General features: G+C 33.6%; 2 protein-coding genes, 1 long non-coding RNA gene and 7 other non-coding genes across 10 annotated transcripts; 2 read left to right on the top strand and 8 right to left on the bottom strand.

Annotated features, from left to right (window-relative positions):
- Positions 1-1,663: 1,663 nt before the first annotated feature.
- On the top strand, positions 1,664-9,557 carry LOC130806099 (zinc finger CCCH domain-containing protein 3-like). The gene is made up of 7 exons (XM_057671029.1): positions 1,664-1,948; positions 2,184-2,350; positions 3,184-3,237; positions 4,992-5,045; positions 6,776-7,156; positions 8,662-8,925; positions 9,018-9,557. Exons 1-7 carry the CDS (start codon positions 1,876-1,878, stop codon positions 9,339-9,341), a joined length of 1,317 nt encoding a protein of 438 aa, XP_057527012.1. The 5' UTR covers positions 1,664-1,875; the 3' UTR covers positions 9,342-9,557.
- A 144-nt stretch (positions 9,558-9,701) lies between these two features.
- Positions 9,702-17,750, bottom strand: LOC130806100 (uncharacterized). Its single transcript, XR_009040258.1, has 3 exons — positions 17,591-17,750; positions 11,485-11,578; positions 9,702-10,489 (listed from the first exon to the last, which is right to left on the bottom strand). It is a non-coding gene; the product is annotated as an uncharacterized LOC130806100 (long non-coding RNA).
- TRNAT-AGU (transfer RNA threonine (anticodon AGU)) lies at positions 11,100-11,173 on the top strand. Its single transcript has one exon. It is a non-coding gene; the product is annotated as a tRNA-Thr (tRNA).
- TRNAY-GUA (transfer RNA tyrosine (anticodon GUA)) lies at positions 12,599-12,685 on the bottom strand. The gene is given in 2 exon segments: positions 12,599-12,634; positions 12,649-12,685. It is a non-coding gene; the product is annotated as a tRNA-Tyr (tRNA).
- Positions 13,660-13,747, bottom strand: TRNAY-GUA (transfer RNA tyrosine (anticodon GUA)). Its single transcript is given in 2 exon segments — positions 13,660-13,695; positions 13,711-13,747. It is a non-coding gene; the product is annotated as a tRNA-Tyr (tRNA).
- Positions 14,069-14,159, bottom strand: TRNAY-GUA (transfer RNA tyrosine (anticodon GUA)). The gene is given in 2 exon segments: positions 14,069-14,104; positions 14,123-14,159. It is a non-coding gene; the product is annotated as a tRNA-Tyr (tRNA).
- On the bottom strand, positions 15,487-15,574 carry TRNAY-GUA (transfer RNA tyrosine (anticodon GUA)). Its single transcript is given in 2 exon segments — positions 15,487-15,522; positions 15,538-15,574. It is a non-coding gene; the product is annotated as a tRNA-Tyr (tRNA).
- TRNAY-GUA (transfer RNA tyrosine (anticodon GUA)) lies at positions 15,881-15,968 on the bottom strand. Its single transcript is given in 2 exon segments — positions 15,881-15,916; positions 15,932-15,968. It is a non-coding gene; the product is annotated as a tRNA-Tyr (tRNA).
- Positions 16,298-16,385, bottom strand: TRNAY-GUA (transfer RNA tyrosine (anticodon GUA)). Its single transcript is given in 2 exon segments — positions 16,298-16,333; positions 16,349-16,385. It is a non-coding gene; the product is annotated as a tRNA-Tyr (tRNA).
- A 731-nt stretch (positions 17,751-18,481) lies between the features above and the next one.
- LOC130806098 (protein SEEDLING PLASTID DEVELOPMENT 1) lies at positions 18,482-24,561 on the bottom strand. Its single transcript, XM_057671027.1, has 9 exons — positions 23,650-24,561; positions 22,731-22,945; positions 22,008-22,158; positions 21,729-21,920; positions 21,192-21,354; positions 20,866-21,101; positions 20,162-20,338; positions 19,922-20,083; positions 18,482-19,103 (listed from the first exon to the last, which is right to left on the bottom strand). The coding sequence occupies exons 1-9, from the start codon at positions 24,157-24,159 to the stop codon at positions 18,804-18,806; spliced, it is 2,106 nt and encodes a 701-aa protein (XP_057527010.1). The 5' UTR covers positions 24,160-24,561; the 3' UTR covers positions 18,482-18,803.
- Between the last annotated feature and the right edge of the window lie 425 nt (positions 24,562-24,986).

Below are 24,986 nucleotides of genomic sequence, written 5' to 3'. Positions count from 1 at the left end.
TTCACTTTAAAAAAATATCCAATTCAATTTTATTAATCCATCAATTCATCAATTGACCCCTTGTAACTTCTAAAGTAAACTCAATTAGTCAATTTAAGCAATTTTGTAATGAAATTTCCATTTCAAAATCTAAGTCAAAAATCAAGTGAAGAAATTCATTGTTCTTGGTCTTCTATTGAAAATAGTAGTAAAAGACAAAGTAGCATTCATTCTTCCTTGGCAAGGAATACATGAAAAAATCCAAAAGCACTTGAAGGAGAAATACTAAACTACCCTTTGGTTAGGCAACATCAATGTCTATGTCATCTTAGATTCGAAAACTTATTTTTTGCAATTAAAGAAAAATAAAAGTATTTCTAAACTGTACACGTGTGGAAATTTTTTTTTTATTAATTGACGAATGGGATATATTCCTTATATATATATATATATTGAAATAATATATACCATTGGTTCAAGGATTGCCACCACGTAACAATGTACACATTTTTAAAAATTACAGGGTTGATTAAAGTTAAAATAACGAATTGAAATAGAAAGTATTACAATCTAATGAGGACAAATAGAGTATCATGTTTCTAATGTTCACCATTTGAAAATTTTACTACTATATGAAAAGATGTTAACAAAATAAAAAAAAATTAAAAAAATAATTCGAACGTTGGAAATGTTTTGATTCATTATTTTGATCCATGCAATATTTTTATAATAATATTGATTATTGACTTCGTAACTATGAGTAAATATATTTAGTATTTTAATTATTCATGTATTATTTTAATTTTTAATATCTTTAATTAGATATCAACTAAATTACAAATAAATTTAGACGCGAATATATCTTTTTAATTGCTTTATTTCATATATTCGAAAAATAAAGTATTAATAGGTAAATTTCCGTAAATCCTTAAAAATTTAGTTATAATTCAAAATAGTTGATGAGTCAATATATTTTATGTTTTTTATAGAAAGAATCTCGGAATAAAAAATAACATAAAATTAATAATATTTCCAAATTCTAGTCATAATAACACTTGATTTGGTAAACAAAGGAATTTAATTCCAATAGAAAGTTCTAATTAATTCGTTGATCAAATTCGTAAAAATTTGTTTTTTATTGTTTTGTTGATCATAAAAAAATTATAATCGACACAAAAGTTTAAATCTACTGACTCCCTTTGACAATTAATTTCTACACGTTATAGGAATTTGAACTTCAACTTCGAAAGAATTTTAGACTTGCCATATTATATCAACTAAACAATTATTAAATAAAAAAAAATTATCAATAGTACCTTTGTGTTTTTGACACTTTATTAATGGTATCTTTAAGGTTTTTTTTTATTATTAATGGTACTCTCGTATTATTGAGCGTTTTACAATCGTAACCTTTTAAAATTTTTTTTTGTCTTAAACCGTTAACTTTCTTTTATGTTTTGAGTTGAATAACAAAAGAAAAAGAAAAAAGGTAATGGTTTTAAACGGAAAAAGTTTTAAAAGATTACCATTGTAAAACGGTTAATAGTATGAGGATACCATTAATATTAGAAAAAAACTATTAATAAAGTACCAAAACTCAAGAGTAACATTGATAATTTTCCAATAAAAAAGATTCTTAAAAAAAAAGTTTATATAATAATAATAATTCAATTTCTCTCACTTTCTATTTCAAAACTCTTTCTCATTCTTTTCTTTTCCATCATTCCTCTCTCTTTCATTAAAGTTTTAACACTCCCTTTTTTTTTTTTTTTCATCTTACACTTAACTCTTGATTTGATAATCCTTTTTTCTCAATACCCTTTTCAATTTTTGTTCTTAATTCTATAATTTTCTAGGTTTTTGCTAATTGGGTGATTATTAATTGTTGATCATACAATGTCTGAGATTCCTGAAAATCAAACCAATGCGGCCTCAGTGTTGCGCAATGAAGATATTGATAAAATTCAAGGTTTGATTTTCTTCAATCCCCACTTTTAAAAGCTAAAAAAAAAAATTAATGATCGGGAAATTTACTTAACTTTAGGGAAAATGATATTTTGAAAAATCTGATTTTTGTTTTTACGATTTCCGATTATCTGATGATGATATAAGAATTTATGTGATGATAATATGGTTTTGATCATGATTTATAATTGGGTATTTTCATATGATGATATTCAATTTCTCTAAAATAAAATTTACAGAAGGGATGTCTGAGATGAAGATTGAGGAGAAAGAAATTGGAGTGGGAGAATTACAGAAATACCCAGATCGTCCCGGAGAGCCAGATTGTTTATACTATTTAAGGACTGGTTCGTGTGGTTATGGCACTAATTGTCGTTTTAATCATCCTCTTCTTCCTCCTTCTAAGGTATTTTTTTTATTAATTTGGTTTTAGTATTGATTTTAGGGGGTATTTTTTAGTTTTGATCATCCTAATTTTGATTGTAATTAGCATATTGGATAATGTTTTCATCGTGGGCGGAGTAAAAATTAACAAATTCATTGAAGTTCATGTGCAAATTGAAAAGATTATGATATTTTTCTAATAATTTTATATCTTTAAACACTTAACACGCACTAAGTAATTTAATATTGAGCCCTATTTTGCGGGGCCCTATGCGGTCGAACATGTTGAACATGCGTTTGGTTTGAATGGATTGTAAATGATGATTAAGGTTTAAGGTCTGTCCGAAATAACCTCTTTGTTATTATTAGTAGTGAGTGTTTGGTTGTTTAAATCCGACCCCAAAATTCCATTTAGATAGAAACCACTTAATGATGCATGGCCAAAGGTGAATTGGAAATATAAATAAAGAGTAAGGTTGCATACATCTGACCTGAAAAATTCACGGTGGAACTTAATTAATGCATTGAGGTAATGAAGTGTTGTTATAGATTTGTTTTATTACTTGATTAGGAAAGGGGAGGATCCATAAAGGTGCTATTTTTTAATGGATGGATGAACTAGATTATTTATTTAATTAATTAATGCTGTATATTTAGTTGATTATTTAATGAATCAGTGAATTATTTTATTTGAATGACAAAAGCATTAAATTATAAGAAAAGGGGATAGATGGAAACTAATTGAATTTTTAAAATAAAATGTTTTTTTCAAAAAGTGTGATTGATGTTTTCTTTATTGCTTAGAAATATTGACTTGCTTGACTGTTCATGTGATGTGTTGTTGTTTGTTTGCAGACTGCTCAAAATACAAGTGAGCTTCCTCAGAGAGAAGGACAACCTGATTGTGGGGTATGATATCAATATGTCTCTTTCCCCACCCTTTTATTTCCTAATGTTTTATGAGTTTTGAATGTTTTAGAAAATAATAAATTATCAATTTGTACACTTTAAGGTGATTGAGAATCCTTAGAAGGGGATTAAACTAATACTGTTTCGTTTATGTATACATCGATTAAGCTCATTACTTCATTTGCTGTCCGTATTATGTTTGGGTTGTTTGCATAGATGAGTTTTAGTAGGCTACAAGTTTGAAGTTCTCATTTGACAGGGAGTTTATCTTGTACAACTTTAAGCTACTCCAAAAATAAAATTGTGATCTATGTTACTTGGACTCGGGTATCGATGTCGGATACCGGTACATATTCAAGTGTCGGATGCGTCTAAATATTCAATTTTACGCCTAAAATGAAGTGTCTAAGTGTCGTACCAATGTCCAAGGATCAAGGATTGGACCCTAGTACGTAAAGCAAAATTAAGAGTTTGAGTAACATAGATTGTGATAATCAAAATCATGTGTAAATGTGCTATGGAACATCTCAACATTTTGGGTTTTTTTGGGGTGAGAAAAAAATGGTATGTAAATGATTTTTCGGGTTAAATTTTATATTTTTATAAATTAAGCTCTTTTTTTTTGTTCCATTAGTTATGATCGCCTTATATTTGATTATTATTAGTTTTTACATTGTTTTGATGCATTAGGAAGGGTGATTAAGGTTTGAGATCTATGTGGTCTTATTACTTGATCAAAAAAGGGGAGGACTCACAAAGGTGCTATTTTTTAATGGCTATATTATTTATTTACTAATCAATGCACCAACTTTAGTTGGTTAATTAATGAATCACCAAGCTATGTTATTTCATGGACTAAAATGCACCAATTTGTTTAAGAAAAAGGTATAGATGGAAAGTAATTGAATTTCTATTAAAGTTTCTGTGCAAGAGCGGAGGGGGGGGGGGGGGGGGGGGGGGGGGGGGTATACTAAGTAGATGATATTTGAGCATAATACTCTTTCATTTATGTTTACAATTAAGTAAAACTTAATTGGACATTGAAATTTATACGGATTCTAATAACAAGACTTGAGCTAGTTAGTGGTTAAGGGTTGCATCATGGTTGTCAGATTAAATACTTCAAGGACAGTTTGGGGTGTGTGGGATTCCCCTAACCTTCCCTGCAACTTCAAATGTGTCGTCCCCCGTAGCTGGCTAAGTGCTCTTCTAAGAGGTTCTGACTTCCAACTTGATAAGGCCATTCATGTTATTCCTATTGAACACTTTCACATTTGGAGTTTTTGCAGTGACAAAATGATGAAATGTAAATGATGATTAAGGTTATTCTAGTTCTTAATACCTTCTACTTGTTAGTGTATTGGGCACTCTTTTAATGCATCAGAAAGGATAATTAAGGTTTGAGGCCATGAGCTTCTTTAATAAGCTTTTTATGGTTTTATTACATGATGGAAATCTGAAGACCCACAAAGGTGCTATTTTTTAATGGAAGAATGGACCAAAATTTGATTACCTAATTGATGCACCAAATTTAGTTAATTAAGTAGTACGTCACTTGGTCATTTTATTTTATTATAGTTGGCAACTAGTGTTTTTTTCCCTTTTTTCTTTTCCTGTTTTTTTTTGTTTTTTGTAAGAAAGGGGGGTTTTGTTTCTTATTCTTGTAAAAGTGCGATTTGTTCTTTCTTGATTGCTTAGAAATATTGAATTGTTTGAGTGTTGATGTGATTTGTTGTATGTTTGATTGTTTGCAGACTGCTCAAATTACAAGTGTGTTTCCTCAGAGAGATGGACAAATCGATTGTGGGGTATGATATCGATACATATTTCTCAACCGCTTCCTCTCCAAACCCCACCCTTTTTTTTTTCTTCTCTTGCTTAGTGAACTAATCCCCTCATGAGTTCTTAACTGTAATGTGAAACATAGAGTTTTAAATTAGTAGACTTTGGGCTAATTTGAATATTTAGGCAGCGGACTTATTTGATAATTGTACCCATTCTTTTATGTGACTGAAAATCAAGTAAAACTTAATTTGAACATAGAAATTTATGCCGACTTTACATAGCAACCTATTGCCTAGTGGTAAAGGTTTTTATCATACTCCGTTGCCATATCGAATTAATTAGGGACACCGGGGCTGTGAGATTGGTTTTACATTCCCCCCAACTTGAAAGGTGTCAGCCTGCATAGCTGGCTAAGTGAACCTCTTAAGAGGTTCTGACTTGACGTAATGCCTATGTTTTGGACAAATTGTCGCTTCTTTAGCAAACCTGGTGTTCTATGTAGTGTGGTTCGAAACTTTAAACTCCCTGGAGACTTTCTTTGATTTGTTTAAAAGTTGTTGAAGTGTTGATCTATCATTTTTCTCCTTCAACTAGATTCCATTGTTTCAGTGGCCAAAGTTTTATAGTTTTTAGGTTTCAGATTATAATGGACTAAAATAAAATAGCTCATTAAATCATATGCACTTGTTATTTACGTGAAGTTGTACAAGACTTTTGATACCAAGAGTCAATTGGAAACAACCTCTTTATTTTTTTTATCATTAACAAGGGTAGGGTTGCGTACATCCAACCCTCTCAAACCCCCAACCCTAGGTGGAAGCATAGTGCAAAAACAAGGCCACATGACCGCATTGTAAAGGTTTTTAAGTTTACCGTGACCAAAATATAGGCGAATTGACTGATAAATCATTCGTATTGGCCGAACCGTATTTTTGCACTATGGTTGGAGCCACAAAATAGCATTGGGTAATGAAATGTTGTTGAAAATTAGATTTTACTGTTGCCATGATTTGTTAGTAATTAGTCATACGGATTCTTGAATATGATTTTTATTACCTTTGTAAGTAGTAATAAACTTGATGTTTGAGGTACAACTCTTGGAAACAGAGGAGTAGCTAGCCAAGAGTAAGATATCTAGATCTAGCTTGGTTTCTTTGTATGTGGTCGTTTGTTTTAGAGATAAATTGTTTCCGGCCATGAACAGCTTGTTCAACTACAGAACATATATTTTCACTTGATTGGAAAAGGCTTGCTATGTCTTTCCGCGTGCAACTAACTTTTATTACATGAAAATCATTTATATAGTGTTTGGGAACAAGTATTTTTGATTTCAAATTATGGATTTCAATTATGAATTCATAAATGAAGAATTTGAGAATGACAAAGTTTGGGTAGTTATTCTCAAATTTTGAACTTTAACTACTTTAAAAACAATGGTGGAATTTGATACAAATCCAAATTTGAAATTTTTGATTTACCAAACAGCCAATTTCAAATTCTCAAATGAAATCATTGTTCCCAAACATGACATTAGTAAATTTGTAGAGGATAAAAAGGTCAGGTCTTTTCCTATAGCTTATTTTCTGATCATTCAATTCCTTTTCCTTTTGTTAGTGGTATGGAAGTTTTCAATTGAATGGTTTTCAATTTTATTAATGTAATTTAATTATCTATGGGTCGATTCAAGGATGGATCTTTCTTGTCCTTCTTATTGTCCTTCCTCAAATCATAACTAATGGGTAGATCTTGGCAGTTTTTTATAAAAACAGGAACTTGCAAATATGGCTCTTCATGTAAATATCATCACCCCCCGGACAGGCGTGGTGCAGGAAATGTTACATTGAATACTTTAGGTTACCCTATCCGTCAGGAGGAGAAGCCTTGCCCTTTTTATATGCGTACTTACGCATGCAAGTTTGGATCAGCATGCAAGTTTGATCATCCCCAGCCCGTGTCATTTGGGACCTCTTTACCGACGGGATCTAATTTTCCTTCAAATACTACTTCTTATGTTGGTACACCTCCAGCATTGTACGCAGCAACTCCTGTTGTCCCTAGTCCTCAGACATATATGCCTGTGGTGTACCCTCCTTTGCAGACTCTACTTACTGGCCAATGCTGGAATACTCATATGGTAAGGTAATTTTTACTTTTCTTGACATCTGGATCTAGTCTCTTTGATTTTGAGGATGCGCCTCTCCTTATTACCCCTTCTAAAATTATCAAGCTATCCTAATATGCTTCTCTTACAGAGATGCTTCTAGTTGACGGAGATCTTGTTTGGAGGCTTTATAGTTTGCTATATTGTTGTTGTCTGTTTTTTTCTGTTCCATTAAAGACTTGGAATTTTCTTCTTTTAATTACATGGTAATGAAAATTTGCATGAACCTCTATCTGCTATTTTCTTTTATCCACGCTCATTCCTAATCATTTCCTTCTAATTATTAAGTTAGAATGCTATTATACAAATTTAGTGTCAAATCCTTTTGAATTGCTTGATTAGATGCTTGATAAAAGCAACATTAATCCCAACTGGCAAATGAAAATTGCTTTCCTATATCCATGATATTTATCAGGTTTCCGTATTGATTGACCGATTTAAGGTGATTTACTATGTAAGTTTTTCTTTTAGATGGGTATAAAAGCAATATCCCTTTATGACATTGTGGAATCTTGTGAGTTGTGAATTTGTGATCTCTTTCTTTTACCCAAAATACAAAAGCCAAAGTCGAAGAAGCTGCTAAAATAAGATGTTATTTGTATGCTATCAGCTCGATTAAATACGCAACTTGCATCAATTTTTGATTCTCTTAGTTTTTTGTCCAAATTCCCATGTCTTGTGAATTCGTTTCTCAGCTATGATGTGTCTTATTTTGTTGTTATTGCTTGTTTGTTGGACGAAAAAAGTTTAACTGCCTTCTTTGAATTGATGCTCTACTTGAATGCTCTTTTGGTGAGTTCTAAACAATGGTTGAGTGATCAAATAGAACGTATTGGTTGTAAATCCAATCTAGGCCTCTCCGCCCCTGAGATTGCTTCTCTGGAGGATGGCATAATGATTAAGAAAAATGAGGAAGAGGGTATTTTAGTGGGTATTATAAGTAGGGCCATGTCCTTTAGTGGAATAATTATAGGTTTATGTAGAAAAGAGAAATAAATTGCACGTTTTAGTGTGATATTGTTAGTGGGGTCATGTTCGAATAGTTATATGGCAAACTCAGTGGGACGGACTAAAATAGTATATGGGACAATATTAGGGGGCGGAGAGAGCTTACCCTTATGGTAGTTCATTTAATGTTTTAATCTTTGAAGTATTGATCCATCCTTGTAATTATAGGTGCTACTGCTACCCCGATTTTTGTATTACCCATCACTTTTGGCCGGTGTAACATATTTCGCTAGCTAATTCGCCATTTAAATCCATGATTTGCTTAAATTTTTCCAAAAATAGCCCAAAACCGACCACAATTCGCTTTTTGCGATTCGCGGGGAGATTAGCGAATCATGTGACCCTGCTTTTGGCTGCTTTTGGGTTGTGTTGTATGGAGAATGATAAGCTAGGTTTGTTGTGTGTGGGTGCTTCTTCCCCTAATGTGCTTTTATATATTGATCTATTTCACGCTTCCATTTCTCGAGCAGGGAAATTTTAGCTCCATGCCTGCTTCCGCTATGACGGGGCCAAATTTTGTTTATAACCCTATGAATCAAAGTGAACTGACTACCAGCGCACCAGTCAACTTATCGACAAAGACCATCTCTAATACTGGTGAGAGCCGTGATCAGCCTGAATGCAAATATTTTTCGAGCCCCGGAGGCTGTAAATATGGTTCAAATTGTAAATTTCACCATCCAAAGGAAACGATGGCTTATATTTTAGGTCCCCACGGCTTCCCTCTAAGACCGGTAAACTACTATCTTTATCCTACATATAGTTTTGAAACTGCAAGTTAATTTTTGTTTTATGACGTACGTTTTGGTTTGGTTCGATATTGTAGGGAGAAGATCCCTGTGCTCACTTTAGATCGTATGGAAATTGTAAATACGGTCCTACTTGCAAATTCGACCACCCAATTTATGTTACGAGTTATTGTTTTGGAATTCCGTCTCTACCAATGGTTATTCCCAACTCAACCGACGCTTCTCAAACGAAGATAACTGATTGGATCCAGAAACCTGAGATTGTTCAAGATAAGAAACTTCAGAGTTCTCCGAGTAAATCCATGGATCCCGCACAAGAGGTTCGTGGTGATCATCCGGATAATTCCATCGTTGCTGCTGCTGTTTCAACTTCAGAACGTCCCCTTGAAAATTTCGACTAAATCATTTTGTCTGCTTAACGACATTGCCAAACCGCTCATGCAAAAAGAATCAATTTTTTTGCCAATTCTTTTTTGCGTTGGTTTTATCTGACAAAGAATAAATTTTCCGGTGTGTGACTTGTAATCCTTACCTTTTAATCCCGTACTTTTGTAGATTTGTTATCTATACTGTTGTGGAAAAGTTTTGCTGTGATGCAGAGCAGGGACGAAAGATAATTTTTGCAATCGTTTAAGGTTATGTTTGGAGATAATGATTTCATTTAGAAATTTAGAATTGGCTCAAATTTAGCATTTGGCGAATCAAAAAAGAAATTGAATTCGAATTTGAGCCAATTCTACCATTGTCTTAAAAGTAGTTAAAGTTGGGGATTTAAAAATGACTTTTCAAACCTTGTCATTTTCAAATTCTTTATTTATGAATTTATAATTGAAATTTATAATTAGAAATGAAATACTTTCAAACACAACATAAAGTAAATTAGTTTTGAACTGAATCATATCGTTACTTGTGAAGCATGTCAAAAATCTGTTCGATGGTGTGTCTGCTCGTCTGCCCCTCTTATGTCTTCTTTTTTCAGTGCAGTTATGATATCGTTTTTTTGTCTTTGCATTTCACTTCAATCCGAAGCATTATTGTTGATTTTTGAAGAATAGCTCGTTCTATGTTACCTAGAACGCAAAACGGTTCGGGACGTGGAACGAGAACGGATACGCAGTACGCTACTGAAAGTGACTCCGGAAAAAGGATAGTAAATTAATAGGAGTAAAATAAAGTGATTTCCCTTTCCAACACTCCTCTGTAAATGTAAATATCAAAGTCTTCAAATTCCAACAGCTCCAACTTAACAATATGGCAAAATACAGACATGGGATTTTTCTTCAAGCTCCATAATCTGATTGTAACTGTAATTCTTTTTTTTTTTTTTTTACTTCCAAATTTCTTTTGTAATTTTCTTGCTTGATTGTTGGGATTTTTCTTTATTTTTTTTCTGGGTTGAAACTTGAAATCACCCAAACCCCGGAAAATCTGGGTGAAGATGATTTGGGTCGCCATGTTCGCTGATCTGGTACGTGTTTCATGGTGTTCTGGTACGTCAACGTCCCGCGTTTGGGGTTGACCGTCCCAGATCGGAAAACGGCCTGTCGTCCTGCGTTCCAGATAACATAGAGCTTGTCTTAGAGCTCAATAACCTTATATGATCTAAAAAAAACCATTTAGTAATATTTAGGAAAAAGTATTGTGAATTATATAAATTTTTGCTAATTTTTTCTATAACAATATCTACTTTTGTTCAATCATGAATAATACAAGCCTAAACCTTAGAGTACTAATGCATTCATTGCCGGTCTCAAGCCGAATCATCAAAGTAAAACATCGCACACTTTAGATTGGAATATAATGATGAATACGCACCAAGACAATGTTGTATAGTACTCCATGTGCATTTGTTATCAAGGACTTATAAACAAATATTTAAAAGTAGTTTAATTATTGAAAGAATAAGATAATTTAAACAGTGTGGGGTGTGTGGGTGTAGTTGTTATCAAAAGAGAGAATATGTGTAGAGGAGAATTAAAAAGAGTGATAAAGGAACATTTACATAAAATGAAAGATCAAGAAATAAGAAAACAAAAAAAAAAAACATGAAGCAAACTTAAAAGTACAGAGCGAGCATTTTTTGACATTTCCATGTAATTTTATGTAGAGATCATATAAGAATGTATATCAAACATATTCAAATCTGATATGTTATAGTTGCTCTTGTAGCTCAGTTGGTTAGAGCACCCGTTTAGTAAGCGGGAGGTCTTGAGTTCGACTCTCAACAAGAGCAAATCATTTTTTCATTTACTAAAACTTTTTAAGTAATCGTACACCGAGATTGCAACAAATTAACCCAAAAAGCTCTCACATTATATAGTCAAATTAAACAATCTCGATGTTCAATGGAATGGGATGTATAAGGAATGATAATTCATCGTAATTTTTCAGAAATGTGGAACAGAATCCAATCTGCTAGATTCAAACCAGCAGTGACCAATTAAAATCAGCTCAGATCAAATCATGTATAAGCCTCAACATAGCAACATAGAAAGCTAATAACGCTTAAGGGAATAAATAAAAATATGAAAGATAAGATCCGACCTTCCGGAGTCAGATCAACGACCTACGGTTCATCAGTTCAATCAACTCGTCCTCTCGACCAACTACGCTGAATGTCGGTTCTTGTATCTTGGATCTACGAAATCCACGGCATACCAAAATGAGAAGATACGACTAAATAAGATTCTAAAGCTACATCAAAGTGATCAACAATAAGATAAGAGTCATACAAAGGTCAGTAATGCTGTATAAGATAACACGCAGAGCAGTAACTTTTAGAACAATGCCAATGGCCCAACGGTCTTAATCCCAAATACGAGGACAAACATGCCGTAGTAAGAGTTTCTTAGACTAGAAAATCCAACCTGCCGGATTCAAATCAACGACCTAAAGGGCGATTTGATGTACCAACTGAGCTAAGGATGATTTTTTGTACAGTAGCTACAATTATGTTCCTTCTCGGTAATCACAAATAAAACAAGAAAGTATACTTTTATCTTTCATAAATAATGCATAGAGGGGTAATTTCTGATCAAATGCAAGGCAAAGCAAGGGCTATGCTAGAGGCTGCTTCATAGACGAGAAGGGTATTTTACTCCCATGATTCAACTAAAACGAGTAGGGAAATTTACTCCTACGATTCAACAAATGCCAGAATATCTGCGATTATCTGTTCAACTAACAGTCCTCGGCTAAACCAAGTGGGCTAAGGTCAATCCTTTGCCTCCAAAAAATGCCATTGCTACTGAAAATGAACTATATATCAATAGAAATCCATTTGGATTGCACATAATACTCTTAGCATCGACTTTTTTGTAGCCAAAGATCATCATCATCATCATACCCAGTGTATCCCGCCCATAAAAAAACATGTAAGAGAGGAAAGTAAACATCAGACTAAAAATTTAATATACTGGATTCGAACAAGCAACCTAAGGATTATATGAAAAGCTACAGTCCTCCAACTGAGCTAAGGTCAGATTCTGTACATGAGCTACTGAAAATCTACTCTCTATCAATAGAATTCCATTTGGATGGGACTTAATATCTCAATAAAGCTTCACTTTTGTCAATAATAAGTAAAAAAAAAGGTTAATGCTGACAAATAAGAGGACAAGCATGCTGTAGAAGTTAAAAAAACAACTGTGACCTAAAATCCGACCTGCCGAATTCGAACCAGCGACCTAAGGATATCTGTTTGAGCAACTACAGTCCTCCGCTCTACCAACTGAGCTAAGGTCGGTTTCTGTGTACTGGCAAAAAAAATCTACTTTATAACAATAGAATTCCATTTAAATGGGACATAGTATATTGATATTCCACCATGGTTTCACAGAAACATAGCTGTCCATAAGAAGGAAATACGAAGATCAATACTACCTAATAAGAGGATAAACATGAGTAAAGAAAATCGAGGGCAACCTGCCCAAATTAAACCAGCGACCTAAGGATAATTTGTTCGATAACTACAGTCCTCCGCCTTTCTACCAACAGGGAAAATGCTGTTTCTTTTACACTAGGTCTAAAAAATCCAATATATACTAACCAAATCTTATTTAACGCTACTTGATAATTCATACAAATGACAGAAGTCTATTCTAATCGAAACTGATTAGATACTCATTTTGTATGTGAACATAACATTCACAAGCAATTAAAACTATCAATATCACCATTTATTAAAAATAATTACAGGAAACTTGCTCATGGGAAGGAAAGTAAAAATTTTCGAATTCCAAGCCTGACCCCTTACAATTTTGCAAGCAAAAAAAATTTTGACATTCTCATACCTAATGAATATAAAGGAACAACACTCTTATGAATTTCAATTACCACAATAATACTTGGTGCATATAATGTTAGTGGTTTCATATACGCAAAGCCTATCTATGACAGCTTAAGAACTAAGAGATAGTGAGTTCATCCAATGAAATGAAATTTTGGAATCTGCTTTTCAAGGCTCTTAGCTCTCCTATAAAACTATTGAAATGGCTAAATATTTATTTCATTTCAGTATGTATTTCTGACATTATATTTTTCCAAAAGAAGAAATTGTAAATTTTTATAATGTTTTTAACATCTTAATCACTTAACTTGATACTACATACTATACTAAACAAGTATTTTCAAAAGAATATAAGTTTAAAAGAGGGTTTTAAAGAGAAAAAGAAAAATTAGAGAAAGAGAAAGGAATTGATTCACATCTAAAAAATAAAGTCCGACCTACCGGATTCGAACCAGTGACCTAAGGATTAAACTGCTTAACAACTACAGTCCTCCGCTCTACCAACTGAGCTAAGGTCGGTCTTAGATACACTTGCCCAATATACAAATCTTATCAAAAACTTCAACCAAAAACACACAACACACATAAACAATTAACAACAATCTTAAACTCCTATCAAACTATTGAAGATGGCTGAATATTTAGATCAATCCTGTGTTCAATTTTGTCATCATAGTAAACCCCTAAAAAAAGCCAAATGTAAATATTTAGAATTTTCATGTGCACTTAACTTCATACTACAGACTGCATTCAAGTTTTTTCAAAAGGACATAACTTTGAAAAGGCTATTAAAGAGAAAGGCACAAATAAAGAAAGGGATTGATCACAGCAAAAAATAAATCCGACCTGCCGGATTCGAACCAGCGACCTAAGGATTGATCTGCTTACTACCAACTACAGTCCTCCGCTCTACCAACTGAGCTAAGGTCGGCTTCTGTGCACTTGCTAAGAAATCTACTATATAACAATAGAATTCCATTCGAATGAGATATAATATATTGATATTCCACCATGGTTTCACAGAAACATAGCTGTCCATAAGAAGGAACAAAGATCAAAACTACCTACTACCAAATAAGAGAATAACCATGAGTAAACAAAATCGAGGGCAAACTGCAACCTACGGATGATTTGCTCGAAAACTACAGTCCTCTGCCTTTCTACCAACTAAAAAATTTCCGTCCTGGTACACTAGGTCAAAAATACCAATAATTATATACCAAACAAATCATAATTTATGCTACTTGATAATTCATAGTAATGATGAGAAGTATAGTCTAATTGAGAGTGATTACACATACACATTATGTATGTGAACATAACATGCACAAGCAATTAAAACTATCAATATTACCCTTATTAAAAATAATTAGAAGAAAAGCTGATTATTTTAGAGAAAACATTTGCTCATGGGAAGGAAGAAAAAAATTTAGAACTTAAATTCTTTAAATGTTATTTAAAAAAGATTAAAGACTTGAATTCATAATTATATTAATGAATAGGAGGGCAGCAACATATTAGTGTGGAGGAAACATTCACAAAAATATATGTGTAGACTTCCCCTAATCTGTTTGAAACTTTGAACAATTTCAGCCTTTTACTCTATCAACAAACTCAAGTTAGTTAGCAAATTCGCAGCAGAAAATCACTTAATAAAATACTTTCTTAGGCTAGGAATGATTATGATAGTGGTTCTTCGAAAGCGTCATCAAAAAAAAGTTCACAGATAATTAGAATACAATAACGCCAAGGAACCAACAACAGATTTTTAAACAATAATACCCCTTAAGTGATTTTCTTATTTCAAGCCTGAACCTGAACAAATCTATAAACAAAAGAACTGTGACATTCTGATACCAGGAACAATCTTATGACTTTCAATTACCACAATAATACTTAGTGCATAAAACGTTAGTGGTTTCATATACACAAATCTTATATATGACAACTCAAGAACTAAGAGATACTGGGTGCGTCCAATGAAATGAAATTTTGGAATCTGCTTTTCAAGGCTCTTAGCTCTCCTATAAAACTATTGAAATGGCTAATATTTACTTCATTTCAGTATGTATTTCTGACATTATATTTTTCCATAAGAAGAAATTGTAAATTTTTATAATGTTCTTAATCACTTAACTTGATACTACATACTATACTAAACAAGTATTCAAAAGAATATAAGTTTAAAAGAGGGTTCTAAAGAGAAAAAGAAAAATTAGAGAAAGAGAAAGGAATTGATTCACATCTAAAAAATAAAGTCCGACCTACCGGATTCGAACCAGTGACCTAAGGATTAAACTGCTTAACAACTACAGTCCTCCGCTCTACCAACTGAGCTAAGGTCGGTCTTAAGGTACACTTGCCCAATATACAAATCTTATCAAAAACTTCAACCAAAAACACACAACACAATAAACAATTAACATTCTTAACTCTCCTATCAAACTATTGAAGATGGCTGTATAGTTAGATCAATCCTCAGTAAACCAAAAAAAAAAAAAAACAATAGTAAATAGTTGGAATTTTCCTGTTCACTTAATTTCATACTACATACTACACACTACACACAAATTTTTTCACAAGGACGTAACTTTGAAAAAGGGTTATAAAAAAGCCAAAAACAAAGAAGGGGATTGATACAAAACAAAAAAATCCGACCTGCTGGATTCGAACCAACGACCTAAGGATTAATCTGCTTACCAACTACAGTCCTCCGCTCTACCAACTGAGCTAAGGTCGGTCTTTGGATACACTTGCCCAATATACAAATCTTATCAAAAGCTTCGACCAAAAGTACACAAACCACAAACATTTAACAATAATCTTATCTCTCCTATCAAACTATGGAAGATGGCTGAATAGTTAGATCAATCCTATGTAATTTTGTCAGCACCGCAAACCAAAAAAAAAAAAAAAAAAACCAATAGTAAATAGTTGGACTTTCCTGTTCACTTAACTTCATACTACATACTACACACTACACACAAATTTTTTCACAAGGACGTAACTTTGAAAAATGGTTATAAAAAAGGCAAAAACAAAGAAGGGGATTGATACACAACAAAAAAATCCGACCTGCCGGATTCGAACCAGCGACCTAAGGATTAATCTGCTTACCAACTACAGTCCTCCGCTCTACCAACTGAGCTAAGGTCGGTCTTTGGATACACTTGCCCAATATACAAATCTTATCAAAAGCTTCAACCAAAAGTACACAAACCACAAACATTTAACAATAATCTTATCTCTCCTATCAAACTATGGAGGATGGCTGAATAGTAAGATCAATCCTCTTTGTAATTATGTCAGCACAGAAAACCAAAAAAACAAAAAAAAAAAAAAACCAATAGTAAATAGTTGGACTTTCCTGTTCACTTAACTTCATACTACATACTACACACTACACACAAGTTTTTTCACAAGGATGTAACTTTGAAAAAGGGTTATAAAAAAGGCAAAAACAAAGAAGGGGATTGATACACAACAAAAAAATCCGACCTGCCGGATTCAAACCAGCGCCCTAAGGATTAATCTGCTTAACAGCTACAGTCCTCCGCTCTACCAGCTGACCTAAGGTCGGCCTTCTGATTTCCTAGTTTCAATATACTAACATTATAAGAAACTTCAATCAAAAAGCACAGGACAGATGGAACAAGTATCAATAATCATCTTATAATACCTTAGAACAAATACCTTCAAATCCAATAAAATCTGATTGAAACCCTAGATATTCTAAATCAATTCCAATACTAAACATTTTTAAAAAGTGCAATCCCAAATGTCAATTCAATTGATTATCAATTAATTATACAGCCAAACTAAATCTTACAAATCTAGTAAATAATGAACCCTAAATTGATTTCAAATCAATTCCAAAAATTGATTTAAAAAAAAAAAAAAAGCAATACCCTAAAGTCAATTCAATTAATTTGAAAATTTAACACCGCTCTACGATATTATTAAAGTCAACTATGGAATCGAATTACTGACTAATCAAAATGAAACCCATGGTAGTATAAAAGTTAGGGTTTATGCCCGAAAGAAAAATCATAAGTTGCACGTTGTCTCCACAATTCAATAAATCTGAATGAAACCCTAAATTGATTCCAAATCAATACCAATACTAAAACCAAAAAAAAAAAAAAGCCATACCCTAATGTCAACTCAATTGATTCGCAAATCAACGCGTTTCCAAAACAATTTTATAGTCAGTCATAGTATCAAAATACTGAATAATTAAAATGGATCAAATTGTGGTATAAAAATTAAGGTTTTTATACAGATTCAAGATTTGCACGTTTACCCACAATCAAACAAAAGCAATATAAATAGAGTGAGAAAGAATCAAATAAGGGAAAATACCGCAGATTCTGACTGAAAATGAGGCACGTTTTCTTCACGTCTTCCTCTCAATCTTAGCCTTTCGCCATGAAAAAAGTTTAATTTTAAATGATTGGTATTGGCTGTTTGAATCCAGTAAGAGTTTTGACGGTTGTCCACGAGTATTTTTCTACCCCATTCATTTGTAAGTCGGTTTTTGTCTCATTATTTTTAAATTTGTCAAGTTTCAACTTTTTGTTTTTCTTAATACATATGAGATTATATTAGAAAAGCTAATAAATTTATTAAAACAACTCAAGGAAACAATTGTAAATTTGTAATAAATTCATTAAAGTTGTGTTTCGGAACAAATGTTTCATTTCAAAGATCAAATTCAATTAAGTTGTTAACTTATATTTGAGAACAAATACTTCATTTTAAGGTCCAATAAAACAACTTTATGTATTTGTGGCAAATTCCATGAGACATTGATGAAGAAATAATTCCTATTCAAGGACTAAAAACTGTTGCTTGGAATGTGTTATGATATACACTGGGCCGGAGCAAAGATTATGGGTGACCCTTTTTTTTTTGCAATTTCGTTTGAAATGAAACTCTTATGTCTTTACGAATTATAAAAGAAAACTATATCAAGTATAAAAATACTTCACACCAAAATCTATAATTACATTCTAAAATGAAATAGTTTGTGCTTGAATATTAATTTATGAACAACAATAACACAAAATTCATCTCATAAGCACACGAATATATAAAAAGCGAAAAATTAAGTATGAACTGCAATTTGCAAAACTTGATTATACAATAAAAATGCATCTTAAAACTAATTTGGGGCCTCTAATTTATAAGGGTCGTAAGCAATCGTACGCCTAAAATATGCTTAGAACCGCCTATGTTGATAGTGATAGTAAAGGCATCAAAGACGTAATCAGCATTAACAAGAGATTTTACAGATGAAATGATTACAATTTCTGTGATCTTACACAATTATGAAGAATGGATACAAATAAAATAAATTACTGCAAAGAAGTCATATTTACATCACTGTACAGGATACATATGATACAAAAGCTACTCTTGTGAGAGACTGTCTCTTAGTGATACGATCTCAAATAAAGAGCTCATATTTTCGTAGTCTGTATTAGATGGGCTTCTTAACCCATATATAAGACGCGAGTCTCGATGAGACCGTCTTCTACGACAATTTGTGTACAAGTAATAAGTTCATTTAGCACTATTCAGGCAGGAGGGGCAACCGGGCGACGGTGGTGCCTTCTTTGGCACCAGTTGATGGTTTAGGGCTTATTTCATCGTCAGAGGAAACAAATTTGAAGTATTTGGTTGAAGTCTTTTTCTTTGATTTAGATGGAAGAATTTGTAATCTTGGGTTCAATGCTGTACCTGAATTCTCTGCAGCTAACTGATAACTTTCTACAAGTTCGAGTTGTCGAGCAATTATCTCGGAACGTCGAGGAAGAAGCTCTACTGCCTCCCCGCCCGGAATCACAATATACTCGATTGCAAGTCGAACTTCCTATTAACATGATTATAAAGCGCATGAGAATACCCCCTAGAAGGTTGGTTATCAAAGATTCAAAATTATCATACTCAATGTGTCCCGCTCATAGAAGCTATGATCAAGGTTTGGAAGGGTGGGATGGGATGAAGGCTTACCATACCCTTATCAAAGGAGATAAGGAGTTTGTGGCCCAATGAGATCCTCGGCTCGAGAAACCAAAGATTTACACCCGATAATGAAATATGCTAATGCACGTGTATAGATTTGAAAATGGATGAGCAAAGATAAAACGCCCAACTACCGGTAGCAACAGGGATTGGTTTTTATCCATTACCCCTTACGGCGTTCCCAACTAGGCAGGGCATAGGGGTCGTATGTACGCAACCTTACCCTTGTTATTGATAACAAATAGGTTGTTTATGATTGACCCTTGATAACAAATATCAACAACTTCAGATAAATAAGGGCACATGATTTAATGATCCGTTTAAATATAGTAGTACATTATAATCCGAAATCAAGGAAATATAAATCTTTTTACCAAGCCTAAACCCAAATCCGAACCCCATTTATGTGCGACATTATCATCAAATTTTGACTTGATTAATTCCAACGGAAATGCGACGAACTTGATTAGCTTAACATGTTAAAATAGTTGATGATAAATTCCTATAAACCCCGCTAAACCAAGACAAGACCGAGCCCAATCTTAACAAACCATTTTTCAACCCAATGAATAGGTCTGTAGCACCTCATAATTATTCTCTGAGTATCAAACCTACCACGTCCTACTTGGAACCATTGAGAAATGAGTTTAAAAAAAATCGCGGTACCTCTAAAGCATCAAGTTCTTCCAACGAGGGTTTCCTTGCAGGTGCATCATCTTCAATCTCGATGTCGAGCACATTTTTGGAAGGAAGCTTTGACATTGAGCCAAAAGACTCCATCCCAAGAATCATACGTATCGCCTTTACCATTTGTGCCATCGTGTTTGACTAAATATGCAAAAACGAGTTTTAGATACAACTAGTAATACAAAATTTGGTATCTTTCGCAGCCAATATGAGAATTACCTTGATAACAAATATAGGGATTTGGTGAAATTTAGCAACACCCCGAACCCATGGGTTCTGCTTCATTTCTGAAGTGGAGGCCAAGATTGCGTCTGCTGTTCCAATATCATCGGTAACGTTTATAACATCTTCTAGTCCCAGTACCTCTGCCACTTGCATCAAATCAGCTTCCAATATCTAAGCACACAGACTCATGTAAGGTCAGAACAGTTTAATACAGAAACGATATCTTCGATTCTGCAAAGTTAGTGCATCATAAATTGTCGGTGACCAATCGGGTAAATGTTTTGGCAAGCAATGCTAGAGACTCGAGAATAAAAACTCGTTACAGAAGAGGATGGTTATGTTTTTATCTTGGATAATTTCTACAACAAAATTTGGACAAACAAGCATGAAGGCATTATGAAGCCCTTTCTTGGGCATTAGACATCCAGTGGAACCAGTGGCGAATCCAGAAAAAAAAAATGAATAATATCAATTTAAGTGAAATGCACTTGCTGGGTTTTGATCCCTGGTCATTCAAGTGGAAGAAAATACACTAACCAACTCATTTAGGGTATATTTACATGTAATATTTGATTTTATTTTGGATTTAAATGATGTCAACTGATCTCAGTGACATCACACTAGATCCGCCACTGGTTCCACTAGATTTAATACCGACTACCAAATGGGCCATTACCGTATTTCAGAATATATCTTACCTTATAAGTGTACACAAACACCTGTGAACGGCTCTTTCTCAAACCCTTCATGCTTCTCCTCTTGGCATATTGATGTACACCCAACTCTTCATCCTCAGTCTCTGTTTCAGTATTTATAGTAGTATGCTTAACAAACTCGGATTCTTCTTTCTGTTGCTTGTCATGGATTGGCACCAAATTATCCGATGATTTCACTTCAGGATCCATGTGACGGATTTCATACAGAGGAGGTTTCCCTGTAACATAGATCGATAAACATAATTTAGCATGTCCAACATTTACTATGATTTTAAAGTGATCCAAATATAACATTACAAGTACTATACCTGCAAGTATAGCATCAACTGTTGCATCTAATCTGTGATGGACACGGCATTCAGTTCTAGATATCATTTCAACCGCACATGTAAAAGTGGGAGGACCTTTTCTCTCGAGAACTGTCTTCTGCACTTTTCTTCGCCTTGCTTCTTCATCACCCAAAGTAACACTCTTGTAGAGAAGATGACAGAGTTCAGAAACAACACAATGTCAAATATAGTTCATTATATTTATGATAGTCTAGACTAGAGGTGTTCAAAACAAACCCGATGACCCGATAATCACTCGACCTTGTAACTGAACCTGATTTGACCCGGCTCACAAATTGGATTTACAATTATGTAAAAACCAATGCAGACACAAAACCCGATTTTGAACCGACCCGAAACACTTGACCAGAAATCAACTCGATGACCCGAATGAACACCTTTAGTCCAGACCCTAATCATAGGTTCTATGAGCAGGATATAATAAGTATGATGATGATATTTTATCAGTGACGAGAGAATGCACAAATAGCAGAACAATAGTAATTAGTAACTCACCTCTATACCACCGACAAGCAGCTGAAGAGAAGGATTTTTTATGATATTTTCGATGACCATACCATGTGCAGTCCCAACAAGTTGAACTCCCCTTTGAGCAATGGTACTGGCAGCCAAAGCTTCAAGCTCCGTTCCAATTTCATCGATTATAATTGTCTCAGGCATATGATTTTCGACAGCTTCAATCATTACCTATGAGGTTCAAAAGCATAAATCAAAAGTCGATAAAAGGTCTAAATCATTGGCTAGGTATGAACTATGAAGCAATTTAACACCCACATTATGCTGCATGTTGACATTAGGGACTTGCATCCTTCTTGCACGGCCAATACCCGAATGTGGAACATCACCATCACCGCCAATCTCATTCGATGTGTCTACAATTACTACACGTTTGTTGCGCTCATCGGCCAACATTCTTGCAATCTCCCTGGAAAATTTTTTAATTTTTCTAACTTAGACATTCGCAGATACAATGAGTTCAGTTTCATCGGAAATAGTCTCATAGTGCAACATCGTTAAAACTAACCTACACGGGAAAGTAAAACAAAATAGATACAAAATTACAAAAATTAGTTTTTTCCAAAATCTTGTATGATAACTTTTAAGTGGTTAGAAATTACTTTTATATCTTTCCTTCGTAGGAAATTAATTAGGCCTCTAACTAGAGGTGTTCATTCGGGTCATGGAGTTGATTTCAGGTTTATTAATTTCATAACTGTAAATCATTTTCGAAGTCGGGTCAAATCAGGTTTGGTTACAAGGTCGGGAATATTTCGGATCATCGGGTCTTTTTGAACCTCTACTTCTAACTATATTATAAATAAAGGTTATTGAATGTATATCATTTCACACATAAATACAAGCAATAAAAGAAATCTTTTGTAGAATCGAGTTTTTGTCTATCAACCTAATGACTTAAATAGAGTCGATCATTTCGTGTGTTACTTAATGACAATGGTTTGATAGATGTACTTAATTGAAACTTTAGGAAGGAACTACCTGATCAAGGTGGTTTTGCCAACTCCGGGAGGTCCTATAACCAAAATTGACCCTCCCCCCTCAATCAAATCACGGATGATCTCTGCACTCCCACAAACCGCTCTACCCACCCGACAAGTGAGCCCAATTATTTGCATCTTACGGTTTCGAATGGCACTTATACGATGCAGTGAACGATCTATACCTGATCGATTGTCATCAGAAAAATCACCCACCTGAACAATGCAGGTAACTCAAATGAAATCCAATCAGAATTTTCACTACTTTCTGCCACATTAAACCAGGATAAGGTAAAAGCTCCTACATATTATTGCAATCAAACAAAGACATCATATATTGATAGTTAAAACTCATATTCAAAGAGAAAAAAGACCAAGTTTTTCGAACCATAATATTGATGTACTAGTTGTGATGATTTTTGCACGTAAGGGTCAATTGAAAACAACCTTTTTGATATCACTAATAGAGTATATAACATATCCTGAGCTTCAACTTCAGGTTAAACTTTTGCTTGAGTTGATTCATTGACATAGTATCAAAAACCAACGTGACAGATTGTCACAAATTTGAATCTCGTTCACTCTTCAATTCAAAGTGAAATATATAACGCCATGGGTTGCATCCACACTTTTAGCCCAAGGGCTACATATCACGGTCTTCAACGATCAGTCTAAACTTTTAGTTGAATTGGTTTTTTGACACTTACGATGGTAAGATTGTGTACACCTAACTCTAAACTCCAACTAGGTAGGAGCCACTTAATGCATTGAGGTAATGAAATGTCGTGACAACTCATGTAATCGCCATCAAAAGAAGCAATATTAAACGTCAACAAACACTCATTTTATGCACTAAACATCACATAATAAAAAAAAATGAACCACAAAAAGAATTTACACCAAAAAACCGACTAAACTACCTTAGAAATAGCATACTGCAAATCTTCAAGCTTAACAGTCTCATCAGAAATAATCCAATCACCAGACGGAAACCGCGCAAGTGGCTTCCGTCCAAAATCAAGAACAACTTCAATCAAATCCACAATCTCTTGGTGACAAGCCAAATTATTCCTCATCCTAGACGGTACCAATTCAAGAAAAACCTCCAATTCTGAAGTCAATTCTTCCATCTTCTGATTACTTGAAATCAAAGTATTTGGCACTGAAACAAGAGAATTTGAAGACAACCCATTTCCAATAAAGAACCTATCTACAGGCCGACGAATCTCAGGTGACCGAATATTCGGTATAGATGGTCTAGAAGGAGCAATACCTTTACGCCCACTACGTGCTTGACGAAATGCCCCAGAGACAGGTGAAAAAAAGTAAGCATTTTTAAGAAAATTAAAGGTTGATACCTGAGTTTGATACATAGATTGCCATGAACTATGAAGATCAATTATCTCAAACCCAGAATTCAATGATCTCATTTTCTCTTCCTTTCCCTTCTGGGTATTGTTTATTGCTACTTTTTTCTCTAACCCAGATTTTTTTTTTTTGTTAAATATGGTGAAATGTACAGGACTTTATTAGATTTTTATTAGTAATTTTGTGGGTTTAGCTAACTATTAACTTGAAATTGCTTGTGATAATAGAAGAGAAGAAATGGAAGATGGGAAGAAGATTCTTGAGAATCTTCTATGGGATTGGAGGAGGGGTGGGGTCCACAAGTAGAAGTTAGAGGATAGGACACGTGGATGATTTGTTCCACACAATCTTGAAGGAGTGTTCTGGTTTGTCAGAAGTAGGCTTAGAATAATCTACATTGGTGTACCAAACTCGTAGTTCAAGTAAAGTATACAGATTATTGCGTATACTTCACCAATATAAACGTCATATTGCCATATTGGGGCGTTGACAAATGAATGTTCCTTACTTTTACTTGGTTTATTTTGACTATTAAAAAGGTTAGACTTTTTGGATTAGTTATCTGTTAATAGAAGTATTTGGTTGAATTATATATTTACTGTTAATTATTTGTTTGAGAAAAAATGAATTAATAATCCAAAAATTAATAAAATAAATCACTTACGTTAGACTTTTGTTTTGGCTTAAAAGTCAATTTTTTAGATGACAATTTAAAAAGACAAAGGTTGCCACAATAGCCTCATTATCAAAGGTTTGAATTATTAAGGAAAATTTACCTAGAATAATCCATTTTATTCATGATTTTCCTACAATAATTCCACCTATTGTTTAACCATGAATAATCTCAACTTTAAAGGATATTTTTCTAGAGTAAATCCGACAACGGAAT

This window comes from Amaranthus tricolor, chromosome 2 (genome assembly GCF_026212465.1).
Source record: "Amaranthus tricolor cultivar Red isolate AtriRed21 chromosome 2, ASM2621246v1, whole genome shotgun sequence".
Classification (NCBI taxonomy): Eukaryota; Viridiplantae; Streptophyta; class Magnoliopsida; order Caryophyllales; family Amaranthaceae; genus Amaranthus; species Amaranthus tricolor.
This window is presented reverse-complemented; position numbering and strand designations above follow the sequence as displayed.

What these genes read in the sequence shown, in the direction of transcription:
- LOC130806099 (XM_057671029.1), top strand. Translation starts at nt 1,876, where the DNA reads ATGTCTGAGATTCCTGAAAATCAAACCAATGCGGCCTCAGTGTTGCGC. An exon ending in CTCTTCTTCCTCCTTCTAAG is followed by an intron (nt 2,351 to 3,183) that starts GTATTTTTTTTA and finishes GTTTGTTTGCAG; the next exon opens with ACTGCTCAAAATACAAGTGA. An exon ending in AATGCTGGAATACTCATATG is followed by an intron (nt 7,157 to 8,661) that starts GTAAGGTAATTT and finishes TTTCTCGAGCAG; the next exon opens with GGAAATTTTAGCTCCATGCC.
- LOC130806098 (XM_057671027.1), bottom strand. Translation starts at nt 24,159, where the DNA reads ATGAGATCATTGAATTCTGGGTTTGAGATAATTGATCTTCATAGTTCA. An exon ending in AGTTGATGCTATACTTGCAG is followed by an intron (nt 21,102 to 21,191) that starts GTATAGTACTTG and finishes TCTATGTTACAG; the next exon opens with GGAAACCTCCTCTGTATGAA. An exon ending in TCCCTATATTTGTTATCAAG is followed by an intron (nt 20,084 to 20,161) that starts GTAATTCTCATA and finishes TTGCATATTTAG; the next exon opens with TCAAACACGATGGCACAAAT.